General features: G+C 44.5%; 2 protein-coding genes across 4 annotated transcripts in view; one reads left to right on the forward strand and one right to left on the reverse strand.

Moving 5' to 3' along the window:
* Positions 1 to 21,682, reverse strand: part of Cad74A (cadherin 74A) — a 373,926-nt gene that overhangs the window by 225,881 nt on the left and 126,363 nt on the right. For all 3 annotated transcript variants that reach the window (XM_075879444.1, XM_075879443.1, XR_012887376.1), the window contains one exon: positions 13,734 to 13,823. In XM_075879444.1, the coding sequence (XP_075735559.1) occupies positions 13,766 to 13,823 (58 nt within the window). In that variant the 3' untranslated portion in view covers positions 13,734 to 13,765. Of the gene's footprint in view, positions 1 to 13,733; positions 13,824 to 21,682 lie in introns of those variants that run through there.
* The window catches only part of GC (gamma-glutamyl carboxylase), a 77,835-nt gene that overhangs the window by 32,980 nt on the left and 23,173 nt on the right, over positions 1 to 21,682 (forward strand). Inside the window, exons 3-8 of the mRNA XM_075879446.1 lie at positions 11,146 to 11,224; positions 14,908 to 15,014; positions 16,285 to 16,448; positions 16,969 to 17,132; positions 17,496 to 17,756; positions 20,379 to 20,533. Of these exons, the coding sequence (XP_075735561.1) occupies positions 11,146 to 11,224; positions 14,908 to 15,014; positions 16,285 to 16,448; positions 16,969 to 17,132; positions 17,496 to 17,756; positions 20,379 to 20,533 (930 nt within the window). The remainder of the gene's footprint in view (positions 1 to 11,145; positions 11,225 to 14,907; positions 15,015 to 16,284; positions 16,449 to 16,968; positions 17,133 to 17,495; positions 17,757 to 20,378; positions 20,534 to 21,682) is intronic.

The following is a 21,682-nucleotide window of genomic DNA, read 5'->3' on the forward strand; positions in this document are numbered from 1 at the left end:
ATTTTGTTGTTGACATAAATACACACTAGAGATTTCTTTTTAGTGTATATTTAAGAAACCCTATGCTTACGAGGACTTCTATCACATGCAGGTTTTCGAGCAGCAGTAAACAAGAGCGAAAGATTGTGGCCTCTATGATATTGATATTAGCATTCAACCATCTTTAAACGCGATAGCGTTACAGAACTCGTTTTGTGGGGATTCCGGCATTGGTGTCAGCGTCGTCGGCCACAAACAAAAAATCATCATCCCTTGCGTGCGTGTGTTTGTGTGTGCGTGTGTATGTGTCCAAAAAATCAAGAAAGACGCAAATAAAATAAATAATAAAACTTTTCTGGTACAAGGAAGGACCGGATTTAGGCCATTTGCGGGTTCAGTAGGTGTTCTACCACACAGCCACGCATCCACTTGGAAATAGACAGATTTAGATGTTCAGAAATGTAAAGAAAACAATGTTCCTTCTCCAGAAACACATGCGTCGTGTATACAGGCTTCACCATACAAAATGTAATATCACAGTAATGTCGCGTAGTACAAGTGTACACTTTGATTGGGCGTCAAAACTTGTGATTATCATAACGACTACGTCGTTATTATAATCCTGCAACCCATTATAAAAATCTCAGCCATTACTGCGCATATTTCCTTGAGACAACGTAGTGGATGCATAGCACGTTCGTAAAGACTTCATCCCATCGTTGTTCAAAGCGTGTTACCCAGAACACAAAACGGAGCCCCATGCGAAGGCTTCACTGACTCAATCCACTTTCAACTTTATCGATTACATTGTAGTAACCCAAATTTTCAACTTCTAGAGTAATAATACACAATAAAAGTATGTACTACGTGGTTGAAGTATGCACTAGGGAGGGGATATTCCTATCACGTGCAACTCTTAAAAGCGAAGTTGAGAAGTTGCTAAATTTATTATTTCCAGAATATTCTAGCCAAGCATTGGATTCAATACAATATTCAAACATAACATTTTCAACCAGTCCATTAACCAGTCCATGTATCTGTAATATCCGGCAGGAACCAAGTGAGTGGCAGAGAGTGCGTGTGCGCCTTTGTTGCCTTCGAGAGCGGGAATTTCCATGCTGCGTAAATAGAACGAAAGTAAGTATTTTCCCAAAAGAAGACATATATGTTCAGAAACGCGCCGGCGAAAGGCGCCATGTTCACTTTGCAAGTGAAAAGACAGTGTGACAACCACGCTGACATCGCTCCACTGCTGAAATGCTAACTGGATGGCAGCAGTGACGAGTCGACACGCGGCGTTCCTTTGAAGATCGACGCAAATGCGCTGGTAACACCATGCACATTTTGTAGCAGTTTTTATGAATGGTGCCATCGGGCGTACCACAGTGTCTTCCTGTCATGACCACCGCAGTGCGAATTTGGAGCAAACTCGTGTGCCAGAGAAGCTCGGACAAGTCTGCATAGCGCCCCAGTGACGCCATCAAAGGGAGTGATTCGAGTGTTATAACTCAATAGATACTTCACACACGGACGTGCGATCGTTCTGTATTGAAAAGACACTAAGACAACTATCAAGGCAACGTGGATTATCGAAATCACGGTCGAAAAACTTGCTAGTGGTATACTTTTGTGGCAAGGAAGAACTTATTTCAAAATAAAGTCTTGTTTTAGATGCGTGCATTGGTTGACGCACTTGAAATTATTCCCCTATAAAAGCGGACGGACTCAAGTCATTGTTGCCGTGAAAAAACTTGCCTAGAATACTGCGCGGTCGCTGACACCAGTAGACAGAACGAAAACAGTGGGAGCCACAGGAGCAACAACGACCAATAATTAACTTCCTACCAATGGCTCAGAGATGGAAGGCGTGTTTTGGTTCAACTGGTCCCCGCTAGATGGCACTACGTGTTTATTGTATCCAGGCGAAAGTTAAATTTTTGAGCCACTCGCGCCATTTCTCTTGTAGTAACGTCCAGCGGTTTTTTTTTTCTGTGAATGAAACAGAAACAAACAAGCAGCATTCTTTCTAGTGCATTTCTTGATACACAGAAGGTTCTTTATTAATGCGTAGCTAAATCTATTAATAGCGATTAATTGTAGGTGGTTCATCCTATTTCATCGGTATCATTTTGAGAGTGTCCTACTGCGGCGCATGCATTCTTGTACATTTACCTTAATTTCTTGGTTAGTAAGCCACTTCTGTTTATAATATTGTCGTTTTAGACGTTGTCATACAATAAGCTTTCACTTTGACGTGAATTGATATTTGACGTTAGTGTCTCTTTAAGGAGGCCTATAGAGTCAACGGACCTCCCCCCCCCCCCTCGGCTGCGCAAATCCTATTTTATATAACAATAACTGATGGGGGCTAGCCCAAAGTCATCATATCATTACGAAAGGCGCCGTAGTAGTGAGCTGCGGAAATGTTGACCACCTGCCGTTCTTTAACGTCGACTTAACTCGATAACTACACGAGCGCCAAGCATTTCTGTCTCAATCGGGAATGCGCCCACCAGATTGCTTTGTAGCGCAGAGGATGATGCGTGCCGGCCAGGCAAATTAGTGAACTAAATAACTTTCAAAAACCTTCGATGCCACAAAAGGATTGTGTGCGGATTAAGCCAGGCATCCAGGTGTGGCTACTTTGCACAAATTTGGCTAACTTTAAGCCGTTGGTGGCAGAAAATCGTTGTGGCTTCTTTGACATTTTTGGCTACTTTCTCATTACTTCGATTTGAACCAAATAATCGATTTCAATCTCTGGTGTCACAGCCACTGGTTTTCGAGGATGCGTTGTCAAAACAATCAAATTTGGCGCTTGCAATAAGACAAGAAATGGCTTTTGTACATGTGAAAACAGGGCCGTAGCCAATGAGGGCGAAAATGGAGGGGGGTTCAAACACTTCCGAAGTTTTTGGATTTTGCTTGCCTATATACCCACGTATAAACGCATGTGCGAAGATTCATAATGTTAGGTAATACCCCCGCTCCCCCTCCCTACCGCTCAAAAAAAAAAAAAAAAACTAGCTACGCCGCTTTCTGAATGAGATTACGGAGAAATGTCTTGCACGGAGCTACATTTTGCAGGCCATCTATAATTGAACGAAATTATATTTGGCGACATTTATTGTTGTTGGCTGAAGTTGGTGACTTTCCTAGCAAACATTCTAGTATGACACATATGCTTCGTATCCCATAATCTCGTATGAATGCATATAAATCATGTGTGCGCGTAGGAGCATGCGAAATTTGTGGATATCTATCACACGTATCATAAGAAAATTCTCGATAGGTGTATTTTTTTTTCTGAATATCTTGGCTTATTTCTGCAATTTCGACATGCAACCCGAGTTTTAGCGTCGACATCATCGCTGGAAATCATCATCACGCTCCATCATCAGACACATCGCGTGGCTGCAGTCGCGAGCTGCGGGAACGTGTCACGGGCGTCACAAAGGCACGCTTTCTACCTGTTCTATTCCTCAGCAAGGGTGATTGCAATTGACGTGGCGCTGTTCGTCTTCTGCGTCGGTAAAGTGAGTACGTGTCTCGTGCTGCCGAAGGGGCGACAAGCGTGGAGTCGACTTGGCGGAGAGGTTCCAGGCTCGAAGAAATGTCGGAAGCCCACAAATCGGAGTGAATTGCACAACCGGATAACAACCGAAATGTGGTACACGGTACCAGAAGCGAGTCGTCACCGGTGCTCCGTTGCTGAGACTTCTATAGCCCCTGCCTCCGCCGTGGGGAATACGGAGTCCACAGGTGCTCAGCATAACTCGCCTCTTACGGTTCCCCCGTCCAGTGCCGGCGTGGCAACGTCACCAGACATCCTTGTAACCATGAAGCTAGCAGCTCATTCACCGTGTTCACCTCGTTCCGGTGAAGTCAACCATGGGAAACACCACGAAGGGCAGCTGTACTCCGACGGCGGTGCAAGCCGCCGCTTCATCCTCATCCCACTAGGGTGCTGTCACAGATAGTCGCCATAAGCCCAGCGCTGTGATGTCTGGACGTGGTAGAGTGTATGCAGGAAGCGCTTGAGGGGCTCTTCAACTCTACGCATGGTAATGGACGTTGTGCCCGGCCACCAACGGCACCCGCCCACCACGTCCACTGGAGTCCGCGGGTGGTCAGAATTACCTGGCAACGGAGGCGAGGCATCCTTCTTTTCTCCATCTCTGCCATCCTCGTCGTCTCTCCCATCCATGCAAACTGATCGCTGTTCCACCATGTCATCCGAGACTTAAGAGCCAGTTCCGACACCACGAAGACTGGACCCATGATGTGCATTTCAAAGGAGAACGGCGGCTTTGGGCTTGTGAATTTGTTCCTTCGCGCTTTTTTACGTATTGTACTCCTTTACGCATGGTTAATTATCTAACATTAAACATTTTTATACTTGATTTCGTTTGGAGTTTCAGTATTTCTGCTCCTAGAGGATGTCATAGTTAAGGAGCAGTGAATTTTTTTTTTAGTCAAATCACCTGAGCCTCACCGCAGTCATGCCATAGAAGTTATAATCGTAGACAGATTGAGCAATCTCGGTGGGTTAACGGGCTGGTTTTGCAGAAATGTTGGCATCGGTGTCAGAATCGTTGGTTGTTGGTTGGGAATATTACCGAAACGTATTCAATGATCGTACACGTTAGCGGTAGTAACATCGTAGTTAGGGGCGAAAATCTCGGAAGCTGCATTTTTAGTCAATTGCCGCGCAATCTTTATTTATACGCAGATGATAAAAAAAAATCGCTGTTACTGTATTCCCGTTTTAGATGAAGGAAAGAACGAATCTATTTCAGTGAACCAATGCATGACTTTAATTTTATTGTGTTTCCAATTGAATGTTAGCGTGGGCGTCTTCTCAAAGGCTGCGATTCCACCATTTTACTGTGTACATATTTGCTGTTCGCTGAGCCACATTTCAGCAATTAAACGTATCTATAAGGCTCAAATATGTGCCTGTAAACACGTTTATGTGACTTAGAATATTGCCTATTAGTCCTTGAGCTCCCTAATTTCCATAGTTATGATAAGATATACAATTTCTTTCCATCAGATACTGAAAACCCGGAATGCCCTTTTCCTAATTTAAGGTATCTATATAGATAGTGAAAAAGTTCACAAAAACTCTATAGGTTGGGGTTACCACATCATTAGAATAATATAGTAGGATTTCATGTTTCAGTTTTATTGTTTAAGGGCGGGACTTTTAAGCTCACTTCTTAGAGGCTTTAAGTAGGTTTGTAACCTAAATAAAAGAAAAAAAAATGTAGGCAGCTCGCGTGGATGGACTACCAGTGCTGCTTGCGGACCCTTAAGCTTCGCCTTTCAGAGTCGAAATGATAGCGATATTGTTTCCATAGTGCGTACTTCTACCACTTAGTGCGCGCTTTTTTTGTTGCATGATGTTACTCGAGAAGTTGAAATTGTTGATCAATACAATGTAATCGATAACTTTGAAAGTGACTTGTGTTAGTAAAGCTTTTGCATATGAATGCATTCTTTGTAATGTGTAGCAAAGCATGTTTTAAACCACGAGATATTATGCGCGTGCAATGTTTTTGAACTTGCCATGCACCCACTACGTCTTCTTGGGGGAACATGTGCAGTAACGTCGGCGCCTCTCGTAATGAGTGGCCAGCTTTAAACATGATTGATTGATATGTGGGGTTTAACGTCCCAAAACCACCATATGATTATGAGAGACGCCGTAGTGGAGGGCTCTGGAAATTTAGACCACCTGGGGGTTCTTTAACGTGCACCCAAGTCTGAGCACACGGGCCTACAACATTTCCGCCTCCATCGGAAATGCAGCCGCCGCAGCCGGGATGTGAACCCGCGAGCTTTAAACATGAAGTCGTTATGATAATCGCATGTTCTGACACCCTATGCAAAGGTATGATTGTACCACGCAATATTACTGCGATATTACATTTTGTATTGTGAAGCCTATATTTGCCCTGAGAAGTTATAGGGTGATGGCAGCTGGCGGAAGGCTTGGGTGGCGTTGCGGCACGGACCCTTCGAGGCCCACGGCCGCTATTAGGTCCGCAATTTGCGTTCGCTCTGCTCGTCTTAAGCTGCAGATGAATGACGAAAACAGAATCAGTAATGTTCCTCGCAAAAAATGAAAAGTTTACTTGCGCTTCTGCACAATCAAGCCTTTTGTCTTAGTGAAAGGAGTGAAGAGGTCTGTGTCTCACTGCTAACCCCGATGATGGATTCCATTCTTGTCCATAACAGCCGCATTTATACAGGCAGAAAGAGCAAGAATGCGCTTTTGCTTAATTGAAACCAACTCATTGGTACATAATCACGTGATTTTCAGACGCGAGACATCAAATCTACATTATGAGTTGAAGTTGTTGATGGGAGATTCATTTGGGAGATATGACCTCCTCTATAGGTTTTTTTGTATCGAAGGAATCCTCGTATCTATATAGATCTTTCAGTGCTGTTTTAAGCCCCACGCTCATGTGCAGTACCGATTCTAGAAAAGTATCTTGAATTCGCTCTCTGTAGAATAACGCCGCTACTGTTGTATGTGTTTTTCTCGCGTACTTGCTCCCTCATCGCGTTGTTTTTTTCTTAGTTTTATGTAGTTTTCGCAATAATGTTTCGAGCTTTATTTCGCCAAAATTATCAAGGTCAAGTGCGGTTCAGTTTGTGTGCGGAAATGATGATTGATGTCGGAGCTTGTTTTCATTCAGAATCGTATAGCAACGGTGCTACACACTCGTGACTATCAGTTTAGATAGCCACGTCTAAAAATACATTTTCTTGCATTACCTGTAGATGGACATGACGTGTGAGACCAGTCGTGACCTCATCGAAGCGAAGGTTGCTTAATTGTTACTTGAACCACACTGAGTGCGCCCTCGAAAAAGTTCATTTCGACTTTCTAGCGTTTGTGTTGAAATCATAGCTCGACGCTTCCACATGAGGTGATACCGTTCGTGACGCGGTGGTATATCTGCACAGCATTCTACTCAAATCAGTGTGTACGACAACCTAATCTGCGGCGACTCCTGAGAAGAAACCCCTTCATATGATCCGAGTAAACGGACACAATATAACGTTTACCAAATACCTGCAGTGTGTGTGTGGGGGGCAATATTATTTATTTGTTTATTTTCCAAGTATGTTAAACGGACAATAATGGCAGCTAATAAGTCAACGTTGATTGCTGAAATAGCGATCCAGAAACCTAGTAGTGCTACTTTTGTGCTAAGAAAGTGCTTATTACTAAATAAAATCCCATTTTAGTGGTCCGCATCGGCTTGGCTCACTTCGAATTACCCGCCTCAAGCGGAACGTCTCACGTCACTGTGCCCGTTGTTGCCGACCGGGGTCTACCCGACGTGTCCCCGCTGACGTGGGTTGCCGAGAGGTCCGGGTTACGCCGAACCCGGACACCTGTGGTAGCGTGGATCAACTCCGGGTGGAGGAAAAGATGCTTGCAATTTGGAGATACGAAAAACAAACTGATTTACAGGCACTTAGTACAATGATTTAGAACATAGAATGGTAGAGTTGAGCAAACCACGAGCGTGGTGGATGAGCCACTAAACCACGGTTCAGAGCAACGTTCAACACCTTGCAGCGTCATTTTAAGCACTGACGGGCTCCTTCTCCTCGTTTAAAACACCATTCACATACATGACACTACCCACCGTGGCATCAGCCATCAACATACGGCTGACGAATAGTGATTGCACTTCCTGCCGCCATGCTTCTCCGGTCACTTTTTCTGAAGAGAGGGGAAGTGGGGCCCATCACAGGGCAAGTTGGCAGATGAGTGCGTTCGGCCGTCTTTCCTTGGGAGGGCAGCAAAGGATTAGCGAATATAATCGCTTAGTCATGACCTGCGCGGTCAGTCGGCTACGCCGTTTCTCTAAATAAGCGATCATGGAGGAAATGCCTGTATATTGGCTCACAGGCCGTCGAAGTTGCCACATTCTTATCCCTTTGTTTCTTCCCGCCACTTAACTCTCGTTCCGAAAGAAAAACACTGGGGTTTCAGGATGTGGGAACGCGCCCTGGCTGTGCTCCTCATGGACAGCATATTAGCGAAGAAAGAGAGTCCCAACATCTTGCACAACTTTGCCCGGCTTTACTGTGCGTATACGCTGACACTAGTAGCAGCAGCACGAAAGTAGAGGAAGCCACAGCAGCAGCAACGGTCATTGAACAAATTTTTGCCATGGCCTCCGAGATGGTAGACATGCTTGATTCAACTGGACCTCACTAGATGGCAAGACCTGTCCAGTTTAACCAGGCGAAAATTGAACTCCTGAACCACTCACGCCATTCCCCATAGTGATGTACGGCGGTTCTTTTTTCCGTAAATCAAACAGAAACGTACAAACAACATTTTATTTCGTTTTAATGCACGGAAAACTCTTTATTTAGTGCAGCTAGTTCGATTCCCAGTGGTTCATTGTAGGCAGTACCTCTCACGTCATCGGGATCATTTTTCAAATGTCCTATACGCGTAGCGCATGTGTTCTCGTTCATTTATACCTTGATTTTTCGGTAAATAGGGCACTGCTGTTGATAATATTGTAGTGTGGAATTCGCAAGGCAATGACTAGTGGGACCATCGCTGAGTGCGAAGCGCGAGTGGGTGCACGAGCTGTAGACGCTGGACTGCCCGAGAATTTGTTTCCGTACCGGCTGTCTGCCTATTACCTGGCGTCGTTATTAAACCCCCTTGCAATACTGTCATTTTAGACGTTGTCATACATTTTGCTTTCACTTTGACGCAAATTGTTATTTGACTTACTTTCCCTTTAAGTGAATGCTTATGACAGTCAGATTCATGTCGAACAGTTTGAGCAAGCGTAATTCTGTCGAGTCATTTACATTATTCGCAGACACAGGGGTAACTTGCACGGTAAAGTGCAATGCATTCAGTAAATTGAAAATGTCCTAATTCACTTGGGATACTTTGCCCACATGTGTTTCAACGCGTGAGTCTATGCTTAGTAATCACGTTAGCACCATTTAGCTTTTTTTTCTAAGCACCCCTTTCTCGGTACACGCAACGAAAACAACGAGAGTCAATGCTGTCTTGCATCACCATTCTCACAGTAAATTTTCCGTTCTCATGGGAGTTTTCCTATCCTAAGCTAACTTATGAAAAATTTCTACGGTTTGGATAACTTTTACTACTTGTGAAACCTTCCACTTTGTACCTTGAAAGATTTGCGTCATGAAACAGGAGTAACCAAGACCGTATCGCTAAAGAGCAGGCACACAGCGGGTGCAGAAAAAGGTGACAAGTGGTGGCGGAGTAGGCCAGTCCTTGCCGTGACGTCATATCACCGCAACCGCAGAGGGGGGCCGTTTTCATTCACGGGGATTATACAGGTCGCGTGTGTTTGTAACGCATGAACAATATTTTCACAGCATTTTTAAGCAGGGAAACTTTTGTTCACTGTACTTCCAAGCAGACGCGTGGCTGTGTGGTAGAACACTTGCTTGCCACAAAAGTGGCCTTCGTTCAATCCTTACTCGCACCAGGAAATTTTTATTATTTATTTGATTATCATTGTTTTAGATTTCTTTTTTGGTCAAGCACATTATGATTTTTCGCTCACAGCCAACGATGAGGACGTCGACACCGATGCCGGAATTTCCCCCAAACGAGCTCTTTAACGCTATCGCGTTAATAATGTCGTGTTTGACTTTGTTTGTTCTAAGTACGGGGCTTTGAAGCTCACTTCTAAGAGGCTTTATGTAGGTCTGCAACCAAGAAAGAAAAAAAAATGTGGACAGCTTGCAGTAATGGTGTAAGGGTGGACAAACAGTGCAACTTGCGGCCGACTTAGATTAATAGCAAGCTTTTAGTCAAGATTGTCTTAATTAGTGTGAGCTAAATTAGCACTATTCCAATTTGCGTGGCAGTAATTAGCAAGGTCCTGTCCCTCAATTGCTGTCTGTATCGTTTTATATCTGCCTATGTTTTCTCTCCTCTTGTCCTTTATCTTCCCTTTATCTGTTACGCCTTTTCTATCGTTTTTTTTTTCGAAAGGCACGCACATTGAAGTAATGTCTACATTGCACACCCATCGTGTCAACATCAATGGGTGTGCTGGCCACAAGCTTTATTACCCGCCAAACTACTAGGCGATACAGAAATGTGTACTATAAGTATCCTCAATTTCTCAAATGTACAACACCAAGAAGATACTGTCTTTGTTCATAGCAATTCGAAGATGACGAGGACGAACAGAGCACACGCTGACCGAGTTATTATTGCTTGCACGCGCTAGGCATAGCTGTGCCAGGTCTTAGGGGACGTGAAATGCCACATAATGCGCAACGCATCACACCGCAATAAAGCGTGAAAGAGAAGGAATTGAGGAGATTGCCGGCATATGACACTTTAAAGAGATGGTATCGTGATGCAATAAAGAGCTAAGAGCGTTTAGTCAAAATAAAATTACACCATCTCCCGCTAAAGGGGACGATGCAAAACAGCATCAGGGGGCGATGCACACCACGTTTGCAACGGTTTGACTAAGTGATTCCGTTAATGTTGCGTATTTAGTGTTATCGTTTGTGCTGTGTTTATGTTCTCCAGTTTTTAACGCAGACACCTTAGTCAAACCGATGCAAACGCGCTGTACACCCTCTGTGCCGCATCACACCGCCTCATGGTCCCTTTTAGCGGGAGATGATGTAACTTTATTGGAGTTTGCACCGCACAAGCACGGGCGCTGAAGTTGTCTAGCGAGGCATTCTGCACGGGCGTTGAACTCGCGTCATCTGTCCGCAGCCGACGCGTTGGCTCGACGCTGCCACTTGGCTTTGACGTCGGCGTACCGTACTGTGGGGTCCACTTGCCAACGCTGCATTTGAGTTCGGGCATGTTGAGCCCGCGTTTCATTCGTGAGCTCACGACGGGAGCTCACTTTTTACTATCATGGGATGGTACAAACGATGACTACGGTATACATTTGTTATTTTTTGACGCAGTTTGCCCCAGTAGAACAAGTATATATTAAGGGATTTGCGCATTACAGGTTTCCAAAATGCACATTCGTAGTATATTTTTTAATGTACAGAATTCCTAGGAGATTAAAACACAAGGATTTCTTTCAAGATTTATTGAACCTGGATAACGAAATGTACACGGGTGATATGATTTCGCTCACGCAGGTCAGTTGACAGCTGGAGAAAAAGTGTCATCAGGAACACCGACATTCCCAGATGGAACTATGCGCTTCTGCGGTGTCAGGTAAGAAATAGATTGAGCACACTATCTAGCTTTTTTTTTTCTCTCTGAATTTTTTTTCACACCTTTATCGACTTCCGCCAGTGTAGGAAACAGTTTGTTTTCCTTGTACAGTGAATATGGCCTTGAATATGTACAGTGAACATGGCCAACATGACAGTTCATCTTGGGGCTGAAAACAGTTTGCATACGTTTGTATAATGTGGGTGAGTTTGTAAAATTCCGAATGCATCGTTAAAAGTGAAGGGTATACGAAATATGCAAACGTAATTTAAACCTAATAGTAACACATAATCACTCTAAAAGTATTACGTTAAAAAATATTGCCGCATTTTTACAGCAGGAGTGTATAAATTCGAAGGGGTAGTTTTGCCACTGCTCGCTTTGACGCGGCTTCACGCTTTCATCCTTCCAGTTTTGTGATATTGCTATCACGAAAATTGTGGAGAGGGAACAGGTGAACTCGAGAATGGGGCACTCTATCGGCAAATTCGACACTCTGTCTACTGACACGTCATCACAAATATTCTCACTTTCTTGGTCGTATTCGCTTGTTGTTTGCGAGCACCTAAATTGGCTTCCACCGTATTTAAGCAATGAAGCCCTCCTCGCTCAGATGAGTGGTCACCTCTGCCACTCATCATTTTTTTAGTCCATGGCAACTAGGTCTTGTTTTAGGCACTCTAACGTTGAATTCCAATGGCAGATCGCGAGCGCTGGGCTGGATTGCGAATGGAGCGCGCAGATCCTCTCACCAAATCTGCGATTGGAACGCGTGCGTCTCGACGGGAACTGTTGGTGAGCGGAAATCTAGCGAGAGAACACGTGAGGGTGCCAGGGAGTGCGAAGTGTTTTCTGGGCGTCCATCGGTGATTGGATGAAAGGCGGGCGCACAGAATACGTCACTTGTACTTCCAGTCAAATCCGCCGATCTCGGCGGAGCAAGAATTCTTGCTCCACGGAGCACTCCGTGACCTTCGGTCACTCTCAATCTGCCGTTGGAACACACAATTCACGCTCCCAACCCGCCATCGAAATGTAATTGCTCCGCTCAGAGCAGAAAAACTTGATCTGTATCTGCCATTGTAATTCAACATAAAGAAGTTGGCAAATATACAGTCGGGTTTGTATATACTGCAGTGCTTTGCGTCAGGTCGTGACACCAATCGTTAGAGACCGTGAGCCAGCTCTGACTTTAAACTGCTCTTTCTTACTGTACTTATTACTTCCCACTCATTTTCTCGAAGAATACTATCTCTTTTTGGCCGGTGGGAATATACTTGTCCATAGGCCCGAAGTAACTTTAACGGCATGACGCGCCTACTAATACTCTCATTAGCCTCAAACTGTGATAGCTTCGTACTATCATTATTCGGTGGTAGCGTACATCTGAGATTACAAGCACTTGTATGATAGTGCTGGTCAGCTGAAAGTGGTCGGTGCGTCTTGATATATGAACACAGTGAAGTATCACAAGTGTATAGCTTTAGCTTCAATGTGGAATAGTCATGAACAAAGTGCTTGAGAGTTTCTTTTTCTATTTTCGTAAGACGAAAGGCCTTACACGCTTCACCAAACGCGAAAATCGACAATCAATGTCCAGCGGCATCGGCGAGACGTGAAGCAAAACAAATAATCATTACGTGCGATGTCAGCATACGCCATTGGGGCGTCAGATCGCCAAAATTTGTGGCGTCGTTATTACGTCGTCATGTCGTCACGGCGACGTGACAGCACATTATGACGTCACCACATGGCATCAATTGAACCTCAGTCAAAGGTGTGCCGATCACACAGGCAGTGCAAAACCCCGTTAGGCTCACAAAGCTTCCGGAGGGTGGCGTAGCAGGATGAACACATCTAAAGTGACTGCACATGCTACCTTCGTGGTAAGGTAGCATATACATAGTAACTCTAAGCACATCGACTGTGAAGAAAAAAAGATAAGGCTTTCATCTTCTATACAGCCGTCTTAGGTGAATTCCTGTGAATATACCGGTGAGCTTTTTATAGACATGATGCAAGGAGAGATGTTGATGCACGGATAACGCATCGACAGCTCCTTAGTTCAGAGTGGTTGAACGTAGAACATAGATGGTTCGAAAATAACTTATAGTACAGCGTATTCCTAGTAACAACATATATAACAAATATGGTGCACATACCATATACAATACGAATAACACTGTGACACTTTTTTGAGTACCTGATATAAACAACAAAATCTCCCGAATTCCTTACGCGGTGGTGTACGCATATTTTACGTTATGAAAAGTAAGGATGTGTGACGTTGCAAATGTTCTGAAGTGCAGAAGGAAACATATAGAGTTCCCCATTCATCATTACGCTTATCGTTCGTTCCGTTGACGTCTTTAACTCCAGGCCGCAGTTGCCTTATTGTTAACGATGATATAAGAACATTTACAATGCTTGCTACCTATTGTATAGCATGTACAATTTAACGTGAAATTACTAACGACAATTTGAAGAAAACATAACACATATCTCTTACCCAAGCAATGGTATTTCTGGTGCAGAAAGTCCTTAGCGGCACCCTTGTAGGTCTTTACCGAGAGTATCTCTTGTAACGGCTTGTGTAGCACTGTGAGAAAGAATGTTTAAAAGTTTTAGGAATGTGGCACTCTAGCGAATAATAATTGATTATTAACTATTTAATAATTACTGTTATCAATTTCAACTGTGATATCCTTAACCACCGTTTGTCCCCTAATTTACTCTGCTCTCTTCTTGTCTCTTAAGGTTACACCTACCATTTTTATTTCGAATTCTCGTTGCCTCGTCCTCAATTGAAGCTGAACCCTCTTTGTGAGTCTCCAGGTTTCTGCTCTGTAGCTAAGTACCGGCATGATACAGCTGTTATCATACAGGATATTGTCACGTAATACAAGAGGGGGAACACACACCATGATTTATTGAGGGCGAACTTGTGCCCAGAAAAGTAGCCATGTCACAAAGAAGAGTCTGCTAAAAGTGTTCCGCCTACGTGTCCCTTTCTGAACAACCACTCCGTCAGTCCTCCCGGCTCGTGCTCGTACACCAGAGGCATGCGCTGCTCTGCCCAAGGTGCGTGAGCAGGCGCGAGGCACTGCAGACGCCCACATAGCGTCTCGTTGGTTGCGAGGCACTGTAGACGCTCACATAGCGTCTTGTTAGTTGCGTGGCACTGTAGACGCTCACATAGCGTCCCGTTGGTCCTCTTTGTAAAATAATTAGTAGGAACATTCTCTGTGGCAATATCATAGTTGTTACAGGATATCATAGTTGAAATAAAGAAGAGGAAATGGACATGGGCCGGGCATGTAGCGCGTAGACAGGATAACCGCTGGTCATTAAGGGTAACTAACTGGATTCCCAGGGAAGGGAAGCGGGTTAGGGAGAGACAGAAGGTTAGGTGGGCAGATGAGATTAAGAAGTTTGCGGGTATAAATTGGCAGCAGCAAGCACAGGACGGGGTTAACTGGCGGAACATGGGAGAGGCCTTTGTCCGGCAGTGGACGTAGTCAGGCTGATGATGGTGATGCTGCTGCTGATGATGATATAAGTTACTCTTACGCACGTAGATAAATTAACGACTGTTTCTAAATAATCATTCTTAGTTATCAACTACGCGACTGTTGATTATCCCTATATAGCGCAGTGACTTATCTAAAATGATGTCATTGCAGATTTTTCTCGTGTACTTCATCGCCGGACTCAAGAAGACTGACCGCGATTGGATCGGAGGATACTCTATGGAGGGCCTGGGACAACACTGGGTCTTTGATCTGTTCAAGTATATCCCTATGTCATAACTTTTTAGTGTCTGAAATAGGCTTTCAGAAAATCTTCATTTTGTTTTCAAGATACAGTTAAACATGTAGTTATGCGCAGTGCGTCGCCTGGTACCGTAACAAATCTAGGCGGGTAGCCCTATATAACCACAGCTGTTGACGTCGATGCCGGCATAAAGGGACAATTCATGCTCGCTAAAATGATTCCTAGTACACTGTGGGGCATCATGACGATGGGCAAGATGTGTGCAGTATGTACCGGCAGCACGGCAATGACGTAAAATACAGTCCGGAGCAGCTGACCTTTGGATATAATCTGAAAGCACCAGCGTCATGTTTCTGCGCCAGTTACACGATCCTGTAGTCACACTATCGCATGCATATAATATGACCATTGCATTTGCACAGAATGAACTAAAGAGCTTAAGACGCACAATATGGAACCGCTGGCATGCAATGCGCATCGTGGTAAAGGTTTGTGTTGTGTAGTATTGGATGTCGGGTCAAGTTTGGATGGACAAATTTGTTGTCAGGTGGTTCTTATGCTATCAATGTGATCACTACAATACCTATTGTGCCCACTCATCAGAAGTTATATTTAGCACAGCAGCGTGCATTATTTGAATCCACAGAACCAAGTATAGATGTATACACGCGTTCGTGGTACACTTCTTGCCCGTAACGTTTTGCTTTCTTCAGCTAGAGTAATGAGACCCTGGGAGAGTGCACGCACTTGATAATACAGAATATGCACGTCACGTCAGGAGAGCAACGACCCCTGAGCCATATATGCACCCGTCTGTTTAGCGTCGTATAAGATGACAGAATTGTTTTCTGGCATAGCGTCCCTGTTGTAATGAGTAAGTGCAGCCAGATGGCATCATGTGCTCAGTTGCGCAATGTGCGCTACTAGGAAACCTTAACGCTTCTCCTGTGGGCCCTTCAAAGTTGCGAGCGACCATAACGCCTTGTGTTTGCTAGCTGACTTGAAGTACCCTCCATGTCACCTCCCACGATGGAGTCTGAGACATGAAAAAATCGACATTGCCGTCAGAACTTCATTTCCATTTTCATTTCCATCGCTCTCTGCATCGTCTTCATGTAAGCACACACGAGTACTGCGTCGTCCCAGCATATACAGTTGCAAATTTTCTAGTATGCAGGCTGTACACCTGTAGTGGAGTCGCAAGCGAATTCGAAGGCTTTCTTTCATATCTTATTTGTTAAAGGTTATTCGCTTCTTGCAGTATGAATTTGGGTGGCAAATTACAGGCTGGTAATGACTGAAGAGCAGGTGGATGCATACGTAGTCCACTGGGGCGGATTCCTGCTAGACCTTACCGTCGGCTTCTTTATGGTTGCCTCAGCAGTGCGGCCCTTCGGAGTACTTTTCTGCGTCCTCTTCAACGCCATGAACTCCAGAATGTTTGCAATAGGTGAGTTCACTTCGTTATTTCGGCGGCTGCGAAAAATGGGGCACCACCACTGCAACTTGCACATACACTTCACCAGGGGCAAGCATACAAAGACGCAGTTGTGCTTTCTGTGAATCTTGATATGGGGAAGCGGCTAATATTTGCGTAATTTTGAGGCAAACGAATGGTGAGCCAACCTGTGCCGGTGTATTATATAATTCGCTGAGCAGAAGGGGCACCCACCATTGAGTGGATCTGAACAGCTGATGCCATCTTTTAAAGAAAAAAGGAAAATGGATTCCATATATGTCAGTGCCTCGATATATTTGATATCTCAGCTCCGTTTATTTATATACACGGGCAATCGTTGTTACGTAGAGTAGTTGCAGAAGAATACTTAATACTAAAATTATTGCATGTGACATTTTTGTAATTTTTTGTTGCTACTTCCGTCACTTTATTTTTCCAGTAGACAATAAATTAGCCATTTTTTTCGTTGCACTGGCGTTGGGAAGGTAAAAACAATGTCTTGCCATTTCAGGAATGTTCCCGTACGTGATGATTGTGCTCACGACCGTATTCTTCGGTTATTCATGGCCCAAGAAACTCGCAGCCATATTGCCTCAGTATATGCGGAATATGGTGCCGGACCTTTCCCCTTCGCGACCCGACTTCCTTAACTGTTGGTATCCTGGTCGACGTAAGGTAAGGCGCAAGTATACGAATGTCTTGCCGGCCCAGTAGCACAATGAACGCGTTCATATGCGTATTTTTGTACAGCAAGATTGGAGAAACGCAGCACTATTTTGTTCGCCTTAAATCACTGTGTCACTGTGCATGATTTAAACAGACTAACTGCAGATGGTTACTTAAGTCCTCAGCAATACGCGTATGCTTGATATCAGCAACCGCAGGTCACGGGATCGAATCCGGAGCCCGGCACTATGGCATATCCCACAATCATATCTTGCTTTTGGGACGTAAAACCTCATGTATTATTATCATGTCTTAAGGAGCTGGGCTTGAAGGCGCATCACCGTTCTTGTTCTTGTATATGCACATCTGCAGGTCGGCATCCACAGCATTGGCAGTAGAAAGGTCGAGCTTCGGCTACGCAGATGGAAGATGACTGCGTTCCTCGTCTGCCTGCACGTGTTGTTGCAGCTCTTCCTACCATACTCGCACGGCATCACCAAGGGCTACAACACGTGGACGCAGGGAAGCTACGGATACTCCTGGGACATGATGGTGCACAACTGGAGGCCCGTGCACGTTAAGCTCGTTCTCTACGACAACGCCACGCACAGGGCGCACTTCGTCGACCCTGAGGCAAGACACGCCATAGCACAACCACGCGTACCTGCACTATAACAGAGCACTGCCACACCCACTCTTTTATTTCTATGTTTTATGCTACCCGCACATTACACGTGTAAATACTGCCTCATGCAAACCGCACCATAATATCTGGGAGCATTCCAGAAAAATTTAGAATGATGTGTTATCCTTGAGCATGCAAACACGAACAGCGGAGTTCATTCTCGAACAAACGCGCCCGCCAGCGATAATGATCGAATGTTCCATGCTGCATGACGCGCCTTGCCATGGATCAGATTATAAAGGCCTAATGAGTAGTGGATCAGGGAACCAACAAGGATAGCCGATATTTTTATTACCAGCAAAGTTGTATTCACACGATGGACCGAATTGTGATTCGAGACTGCGGATTGTGAACTACGTCACCATACGTCCACCGTTCCTGTTTCGGTCCACGCGGAGCGATTGGTAAAATAACGGAGGCCGAAGTACAGTTGGGATCTTCATGGAGGAAACGCCTTCTAATATGAATCGGCAATTGGACGATCGACCGCTCTCCGTGCTAATAGAGCATCATCCCCATCGCTCGAAGGCCGTTAAAGCGCTATTGTGTTTCTTAGAAACCTGGGCCTTTGTGAACGTCTGTGACTACTGTGCAGTGCCAACGCCACATAAGTGTCAGAGTGTTTGTTTATAATTTCATTTCTCTTTTTTTATTGTGCTCCTCTCTCATGTTTATACGCCCCTTTCCCTCTTCCCCCGGCGTAGGGTGGCCAACCGATCTGGTGTTTTGTTAATCTCCCTGCCTTCTCCCTTTTGTATTCCTTTATTTTTTCATTCGGGGAGCTAAGTCGAAATCCTCGCCTGCAGCGCGGATTCTCCCCTGTCGTGTGAATGCTGGCCGCAGAGAGATCCGATTCACGTCATATATGACTTGATTTATTCGTCCGCAATCACGTCCGTCGTGTGAATAATAACTTAAGAGGCAGGAAGAAATGACATCTCACGTAATGCGTAGTTCAGATAACTGATGGTCAGTTAAGTAACGGAATGAACACCAGGATGTGGAAAATGCAGCCGAGGGTGGCAGAAGGTTAGGTGGGGTGATGAAATTAAGACATTTGCCGACATAAAATGGAATCAGCTCGCTCAGGACAGAGTAAATTGAAGGTCATTGGTAGAGGCCGGATACAAGATACGCTGATACTAATGATGTGAATTCGATACAGTTTCATTAACCATGGCCAAAACTATGTATTTCACGTGAAATCGTATCGTATCTTCCACTGAGCTGCACGTTAAATACTTGCATTGCTTTTTCGTTTTGTTGATTCAATTCTTCTTAGATCGCAAATCACACAAAAGTGTTGCGGGCAGGCAGTTCTCCAAACTATAAAAGATGCTGCATACATGCGCTATGGGTATTTTACAGCACGGACATAGATTTAAATATATGCGTATGCATAGTGTATCGTATTGTTCCCGACTCTAAGAATATTGACGAGTTTTCGTCGAATGAAAACGTGGGCCTATATCGCGAGAAACCGACACTACGGTACATTTTCCCTTCCGTTTTTTTTTCTTTTCATCTTTTTGAGAAGTTCTCACGCACCACATTTCTAGTGATTAGGCCCTGAAATTTCAAGCTAAGTCACGTTTCCTGGTTCATTGTCGTTTGCGTATTTCGCGTGAATCCGCAGCCAAGGAAAATTTTTATCACACGCCAAAAGCCAGAAAGCCGGCCGTTTCCTTTTTTATTCTGGCGGTATGTATGTTTCCCTTTCAGCCTTTTTGTTTGTATTGTTCAAAAGTGCATCCAAAACGTTGTGTATTGCTCTGATTTCGAGCAAGACATAGATATGTGAAGCGCCTGAGAACAGAAAGTTCCGCTTTATTTTTCCGGCGAGCATTATATACTTCCTTTGTGATTTTTTTTTCGAACAGACACGCCTTCATTCTTCACTTGCCACGTCCGATGCCCGCGTATCGGATATTTACGATAGCCACGCAAACGAAACGGCTGCCGAGACAAAGAAAAAAGTAAAACAACTTGCACATCACGCACAACTCGCAGATTTTATTTCTGGTATGTGCGCCCACGTGCGAGCAGCATTCGCGAACATACCAGAAGCATATGCGCTGTGCGTAAATGCCGTTGGAATGGCATTCGTCTTTCAATCTTTCATTCATTTATTCATTTATTTTTGAAGATAAGTGAGGAGGAGTATGTACGCTCACACACCTATCACATTCTCTGTCGCCTCAATAGCGAATACATACTGTAGCGATAGCCAGAGAGAGAGAGAAACAACTTTTATTGAAACGGCAAGTGTTAGAGGAGTTGACTCCCCTCCCTTAGATGGCAGCTAGGAGTCCTTGGGCCCTAGCGGCATCTTCGGCTTGCCTGATGACCTGTAGTTGGTCCTCCATATTTCTTCCGCAGTACGGAGCGAGCTTCGTCGCCACCGTTGTGAGCGTGGTGATTTCTAAGAAAGAGCCCCAAAAATAAAGTTCTAATCTCTGCGAAGCTATGCTAGTGATCACGCGTATATCGCATGGATATTGTCGGGAAAGAAGATGCACTCGATAAAGAGCTCCGGTTTTTTCTTTCTTATTCGTGTTGTCTGACTTCAGAAGTTCACCACTTCGAGGCGGTGGTACCACCAGGCAGACATGGTCGTCCAGTTCGCCCACTGCATACGTGACAGAGTCCAGCAGGACTACGGAATGAAGGACATCGAAATATACGTCGACGTCTGGATGTCGCTCAACGGGAGATTCGCGCAGAGGTGCGTGTGCACGTGCGAGTGTGTGTAAAACGTACACAAGTATACACACAAAGTACGCAACATCCACAAAGTATACACAGCACACAACGTATAATTGGCTATGAAAGGGAGGTTTTCTCGTAATCTTTTACGACGTGAACCCTATTGCAGCTCGCATTTGTGAAACGACCAACCCTTTAAAATTAAAGAGTCCTGTTGTTTTGATTAGTGCCATTCATGTAGACTTATAAAACTACCAGTAGAAGAAAGAAAGAACCTAGTTAGAAAAATCTCTAAAACACGCTCAAAAAGAGGGGGGGACTTGAAAAAAGACTAAAATAAAAAAAGTAGATGGCAATTCATAAATATCATATGTGATGCAGAATAAGAGCATAAAAGACGAGGGGCCAGTGCGGTAACTTCGCTGTGATTATCTTCCGTGACGTACGTATTTCCTCATGATGACAGAGCCTACTTCCTTTCTCACGATTTGCGACAGCGCCTCGTGGAAACGCAATGCGCAGAGAACACATAAGAGCAGTTAGGGTTTTCTATTCAGCAAGTGAAACATGAAACTACTCTCCTCACTGAGAAAGAGCGCTGAAACGTCTCATGTTGGCAGCAGCCTCGTAACAGGGGCACACAAACAACTGCTGAGTACCTTTGCAATACCTTGTACTTTCCGATGTGTGCCTTCTTTGATTGCATGAAGCAAAGAAGTACCGAGCACCTCTATATACGAAGCGCTAACATCTCCGTAAATACATTCGTTCATAAAAAAAGTGTGGAAACAGTTTACAGAGGTACACGCCGCAATTTTATGTCTCCCAAATGTGAACTCGTAACCTGATCTGCTTGCTACAGCATATAGCAAGCATACGCTCCGAGCAACGCGCGTGGTGGTGGTTATAGCTTCACAAGACGCAGGAACAGCATGTAAGCTTAAAAATAAAAACCTTGAGTCGCGCCTCTGCTATCTTCCAAATATCTTAAGGTTCTAGTGACTTACGGTGTCAGTGTTATTTTTTCTTGTAAGACCGTCAGTCTCGTAGAGCCCACTGGCTATCGCGCTCTCTCTCTTTTTGTGCATGATTCAAGCTACTCTTTTTCCGGAGAACTTACAGACTGAATTGTGCCAAGGAAAGTGTAGTAGACGTTATTAGAAGTAAC

This window comes from Rhipicephalus microplus, chromosome X (genome assembly GCF_043290135.1).
Source record: "Rhipicephalus microplus isolate Deutch F79 chromosome X, USDA_Rmic, whole genome shotgun sequence".
NCBI classification, from domain to species: Eukaryota; Metazoa; Arthropoda; class Arachnida; order Ixodida; family Ixodidae; genus Rhipicephalus; species Rhipicephalus microplus.